This window comes from Silene latifolia, chromosome 4 (genome assembly GCF_048544455.1).
Source record: "Silene latifolia isolate original U9 population chromosome 4, ASM4854445v1, whole genome shotgun sequence".
Classification (NCBI taxonomy): domain Eukaryota; kingdom Viridiplantae; phylum Streptophyta; class Magnoliopsida; order Caryophyllales; family Caryophyllaceae; genus Silene; species Silene latifolia.
Window position 1 is genome coordinate 37,197,871 of NC_133529.1, and position 6,800 is coordinate 37,204,670.

The following is a 6,800-nucleotide window of genomic DNA, read 5'->3' on the forward strand; positions in this document are numbered from 1 at the left end:
TTCAAATTAGATAGACATGTGATATTGTTACACAAATTCAAATTTGGACATATACAAAATGACCAAAGGACTAAAGTTACACCCATCAAGGATAAAAGTTACACTCGCAAAGCACTAAAGTTACACTCGTAATAAATCAATAAAGTTACATAAACTTGTGCTAAAATTACAAAAATTCAAATTAATAAATTCAAAATTTTATATACAAAATGACCTTAAAATATTAAAGTTACACTCGTGAAAAATTAAAGTTATACTCATAAAGCACTAACGTTACACTCATGAAGCACTAAAGTTACATAACTTGTGCTAAAATTACAAACATTCAAATTAGTAATATTCAAACTTGTATATACAAAATGACTTTACAAGATTAAAGTTACACTCGTAAAGTACTAAAGTTACACTCTTACAAAACTGAAGTTACTTGATATAGAACTGAAGTTACACACTACTTGAAGTTACACCCTTAAAAGAATAAAGTTACACACTATATAATTGAAGTTACAACATTCATCAACAATCATCAATCTAAATCTCACATCTTCATCGACAATCTATAACACCAAAGACATATCAACATCTTCATCATCAATCAATATCGCCAACGACTTATCATCATCATCATCATCATCATCATCATCATCATCATCATCATCATCATCATCATCTCCATCTTCATAAAAGAATTACAATTAATAATTAAAAAATTTAGATATAATTCATCAAAAAAAAAATCATACAAATCACTATATTTTAAATTATCAAACCATTTTAAATACCTAAGCAACGATTTCAACAAAATCCAACAAAAATTAATAAGAAACAAACACAAACCATTATATTTCGAGCACAATCAATCAATACTGAATATTTTGAAAACTCAATGGTATATAAAAATATCACAAACGGGCTCGAAAAAAATAATAAATTTGCTTTTATTTTTCGAGTCCGAAAAATTTCAACTTTTTATGAAGTGGCTTTTATTTTATGCGGAAATAAAATTTTTGATTTGGTTTGAAAATGAAATAAAAATGAGAGGTAATTGAAATTATAAGAGAAAGAATAATTAGTGTATGGAAATTTGACAAACAATTAATTATGCATAGGTAGTGTGAATTGTGTGTCTTTTATCTTTTAATCTCAACCATCCATTTTTTAAGATTCAATGGCTTAGATGAGGACTCATGGACTCAACCTAAAATGGTGGACTTATAGGATTTCAACAAAACAACATTCAACAATATTGACTCAAGTAATTTGGCGAGGCGGAAGCCTCACCAAATTCCTTCATTAATCCTTCATTAATGGACTAATTAATTATTCATTGGGGTGAAAATTTCATAAATTTGATTTCAAAAATTTCTCACTAAAATATTAAATTCATACACATTATCTCTCTAAAATATACAAACAAAATTTGTTTCCTGAAAAATCTTCAATAAATTGATGATATCGGAAGTTTCGCAAAGCGCATCAATTTGTTCATTGATTGTTTTGATCAATTTGTTCATCGATTTTGATTTAAATTCAACAAGAACGTAATTTCGGAAGAAAAATCGATTAATTTTGTAATTTCATAAATTTGATCAAATTTGAGTATATTCATATTTCTGTCAATTCACTCATAAATTGATGATACTTACTCAAATTGATTTTTGACGTTGAATTTGACCAAAATTTTGAGCGATTTCCTACTACTTACTAAATTGTTTTTGACGATTTTGCAGCTCTAATTCCTATGGAGATTGTAGATATCACAATGACTGATGATAATAGTGTTATTGAATCAGGTATATCGTTTTTTATGTAATTTTTGTAAAATCTCATGTTTTCTGGTTCAATTTGCATTTGTCAAAATTTCTGCTCAATATTATATCTCAGTTTTTTTGCAAGGTTTAGTTTAGGAATTGAGTTGAATTTGTGAATCTTAGGACCTAATTGTGTGACTGTAACAGTTGGTTGAATTGTTACCGTAAGAGTTTATGAATTGAGTGGATTTTGTTGTTTGGTGAATCTCAGGCCTTATTTGTGAATCTCAGACCTAGTTTAGTGAATCTTAGAGCTTGTTTTGTGAAACTTGATCATCATAGGTGGTTAGAATCACATTTTCTACTCTTTTACTTATTTTGTGAATCTTAGACCTTATTTTGTGAATCTCAGACCTTACTTAGTGAATCTTAGCAAATCATGATAGTGTGATAATTAATCAAAACATAATATTCAGAAAACTTAAAAATCTTGTAAATTTTCATCACATAAAATTTCGCAGGTTCATGGCTATCAAATTAACTAAACAACAACATTCAAAACTAAAATAAAATGAAAAGCTGAAAAATTAAGGAAGATATTATATTTGTTTAGTTTATCAATCACCCCTATTTGTTCGAGGCAATGCACATAGAGCAATATTGATATAGCTATAGGTGCACCATTCATCTGCATCAGCGAGTGATCTTCCTGCGTGTTTAGATGAGTATGGGACTCTTCTACATAATGGAGTGTAGTTAAAATATTTTGAATCAAGCCTTGATGCTACCCATAGAAAGGGCACCTGAACTCGGGAATAGGTAGCCAGCCATTCAGATCTAGTACACCCAAATTGCTCGAACTTCTCCTGCAACTTAAAAGCCTGTTTGCAGCTAGTGTCATTTGTGCAAATTGAATTACTACTAATCCCATGAAATGACAAGTCTGCCTGCACATAACAGGCACCAAAGACTCTATTTCATAACCTTGGCTCATTAAACAATCTGCCAATTTAGAGAGGTCGGGACAAACATACTTCCCTTTTTGATCCATATAACCTGGAACATTCGCCAAAACACAAGTATAGGGGAATACAAATAAATGAGACATTGTGTGCAATAGGGATTTTTGAAAATGTTTTACAGAAGAGAGAAGAGAGGTTATTGGTATATACTATTATGTTTCACAACTTAGATATTTATAGGCCTGGTATTTGGCACAACTGTCAACAGTGCCTGTTCACATTACCCATATATTAAATTTTTTGATTTAATGCTTGATTGTTCAATGTCCTTTTCTTGGGAATGGAAGTGTTATTAACAAATCAACAAAATATTCTCATACATACAACCTGACCTTTTCTTAAAAGAGAATTCATAATCTCCACCAAAAATATTTTAATTATTTGAACTAATAATCTGATACTTTATTTAGTGAATCTCGGACTTTATTTGGTGAATCTCAGCCTTTATTTAGTGAATCTTGGGCCTTATTTTGTGAATCTCTGTTGTTAAACGTTACTGATGCAATTTATTTATTTCTTATTGTGTGAATCAGAGACCCTAGTTTGTGAAACTAGGAGGTTATTTTGTGAATCTCAGTCCTTGTATTTGTGAATCCTAGAGCTCTTTTTGTGAACCCTTTAGAGGAATGACCTATTCTGATCTTTTCCTTGCTCAGATAATATCCTCAGACTTTATTTGTGAATCACAGACCTTATTTAGTGAATCATAAACCTTGTTTTGTGAATGTGAGATGTGACTTTGTGAACCTTTTATCTTCTTAGGTATTGATTCAAATGTCAACAACAACTCACAGTGTAGTGTGACGCCTCGTGTTGGTTGTGGTGAGGTTCCTCGTCAGGATGGTGAGGGTTCTACTGCTATCTTAACAACCCCTACAATGCCAACTATTTCCACACCTACTACTTTGGTAACTTACACACCGGGTGGGACTGAGCAATGGATAAGTAGGATTGAAGAGAAGTTTACACCCGTGCTTGGCAAAACATTTGTGGACTTAGAGTCAGCGATGTTGTTCTATAAAATTTATGTTATTGCTTGTGGGTTTGAAGCAAGGAAGTCTTAAACTAAGAGGTTTAAAGATGGAATTATTCGAACAAAATGCATGGTTTGTCATCGTCAAGGTTTTAATAACAGGAAAAATCGTCCTCCCAAAGCTGATGCAAAAACAACTGTTGAAACTGGTGATAAAACAAAAGCTGGTGCAATAAGTGCAAATAGAAAAACAAAATATAAACTGCTAAAACAAGTACGAAAAAGGTTGGAGTTGCAGGTGAAGCTGAGAGCTCCAATAAGCAAAGTGGTACAAGAATAACTAAAATTAAAAGGTGGGGTTGTGAAGCAATGATAAAATTCGTGTTCCATGAAAATATGTACAAGATTGAACAATTCCGTGAGGGTCACAATCATCCAGTGACGCCTGTCAAAAATAGGGAATTTGAGAAACTTGCTCTTAATATAAATCAACTGAACGAATATCATAAGCAATTGATTATCCAAAATTCGAGATTGAATGTCGGGGCTAGTTTAACATACAAATTATGCAAGGAACAAGCAGAGGGTTTCGAAAATGTTGGAGCTACCCTTACGCAGTTCATGAATTTCCAAAGGGAAGTAAAGTGTCTACTTAATGGCAAGGATGGACATATGTTCATCTCTCGTTTAGAAACCCTCCGAGAAACAAAAGGGTTGGTATTTTCATATGAAACAGAGATCTTGTGACGGTGCTTTGACAAGAATTTTTTGGACAAATGCGGATTCTATCAGATGTTACGCATTGTTTGGTGATGCTATTTCATTCGATCCAACCTATGGAACGAACAAATATAACATGAAATTTGCACCTTTCACTGGCATAGACAATCACAAAAAGTCAATAACATTTGGATGCGTGCTTTTAGATCATGAAGATGATGACTCATTTATTTGGGCATTTCAGCAGTTCCTGAAAGCAATGGGTGGCAAAGAACCCAATTACATCATTAATGACCAAGATGCCGGAATAATAAATGCAGTTCCAGGTGTGTTTGGAATATCTTACTTTTGTGAAACTGGTTATTTATTTGGTGAATCTAGGAACATTATTCGTGAATCTTGAAGTTTATTTTGTGAATCATAGAGCGTGTTTTCTTAAAGTTATATCTTGAATTGTAAAACACAAAGCTAATATTCTTAAACTTGGTCATAAGTTGTTGAAATTGCCTATTTTGTTATTTCTCTTATCTTGTGAATCTGAGACCTTGTTTTGGGAATCTCAGACCTTATCTTGTAAATCTCAGACCTTGTTCAGTGAATCTTAGGGCTTGTTCTGTGAAACTTGGTCGTGGTTTAAAATCATCTATCAGTCTCTTAATTTGTGAATCTCAGACCTTATCTTGTGAATCTCAGACCTTGTTCAGTGAATCTTAGCGCTTGTTCTGTGAAACTTGGTCCTGGTTTAAAATCATCTATTTTGCTCATAATTTTGTGAATCTCAGACGTTATCTTGTGAATCTCAGACCTTGTTCAGTGAATTTCGGGACTTGTTCTGTGAAACTTGGTCGTGGTTTAAAATCATTTATTTTGCTCTTAATTTTGTGAATCTCAGACCTTATCTTGTAAATCTCAGACCTTGTTCAGTGAATCTTTGGGCTTGTTATGTGACACACAAAGCTAATATTCTTAAACTTGGTCATAAGTTGTTGAAATTGCCTATATTGTTATTTCTATTATCACGTGAATCTGAGACCTTGTTTAGTGAATCTTAGAGCTTGATTTGTGATCAAAGATCTCTGACAATAGATAATGTGGATTTTTTGACTTGCAGCCGTGTTCAAAAAAGCAAGACATCGCTTTTGCATGTGGCACATTATGAAGAAAGTAACAGACAAGGTTGGGAGCACAATTTGCAAAGAGACTGATTTCTTAAGTCGTCTGAACAATGTTGTCTGGAGTGAATACTTGGAGCCTGAGGAATTTGAAGAGAATTGGGCTAAGGTCATTAGCGAGTTTTCGTTAGAAGAGAATAAATGGTTGACTGACAAGTTTGCGGAACGAGATCAGTGGATACCCGCTTATTTCAGGAATGTGCCGATGGGCATCATTTTAAAAACCACACAAAGATCAGAGAGTTCGAATAGCTTCTTCAAGAGATTTGAAAATAAATATGGGACTCTTGTAGAATTTTGGATGAGATTTGAGAGTGCCATGGACCAACAAAGGCACAATCTAAAGCTTCTTGAAGCACAGAGCCACAACTCAATGCCTGAAACCCTATTCGGGTCAAACTGGGAGGCCCCTGCAGTGAAGGTCTATACACATGAAGTGTTCTTTGATTTCCAAGAGGAGGTTAAATTTTCGGTAAATGCGTGTAGTGTTTGTGGATACACCCCACCAGATCCAAAGAACTAACTTTGAAGTTTCAATTGTTGAGGACGCGAACAAGCGAAAGAGATATGCAGTTGAGTACAATAGGAGAACAATGGATGTCCGTTGTGCATGTAAATTGTTTGAAAGGAAAGGTATCTTATGCAACCACATCATTTGGATTTGCTCGGGAAAGTTTAAGGAAATTCCTGAGAAATACATTTTGCGTAGGTGGAGTAACAATGCACTCAGAAACCCGGTTTATGATTTGAATGGAAATCTAATGGAAAACAATGATCTTACTAGTAATAGTAAGTTTGGAATGTCTTGGGTGTGGTCTGAGATTTACGCAACTGTTGGTATGCTCAAAAGAAAAGAAGAAGAGTCAGATATGAGAGAGTTTGCCAAGTTAATAAAAGAATTCCGAGAGAAGTTGGAGCCAAACCCAAAGCCTTTGACCAAAGAACAAGAATTGGAGGGCCTTCTCAACTGCAAGGCTCCAAAAGAAATCAAGATCTTACCACCTGAAGTCTCTAGAAACAAAGGTAGTGGTAAAAGGATGGTGAGCAGCAAAAATAAGGCAATTATGAAGGCAAAAAAACCAAAAAGGTTGTGTGCTAAATGTAAACGCATGTCACACCACGATAAAAGAAATTGTCCAAATGAGTTTGCAGAGCATCCTCC

General features: G+C 33.7%; 1 protein-coding gene across 1 annotated transcript; it reads left to right on the forward strand.

Annotated features, from left to right (window-relative positions):
* The first annotated feature begins 4,602 nt into the window (after positions 1-4,602).
* Positions 4,603-6,161, forward strand: LOC141651392 (protein FAR1-RELATED SEQUENCE 2-like). Its single transcript, XM_074459107.1, has 3 exons — positions 4,603-4,792; positions 5,578-5,794; positions 5,945-6,161. The coding sequence occupies exons 1-3, from the start codon at positions 4,603-4,605 to the stop codon at positions 6,159-6,161; spliced, it is 624 nt and encodes a 207-aa protein (XP_074315208.1).
* The last annotated feature ends 639 nt before the right edge of the window (positions 6,162-6,800 follow it).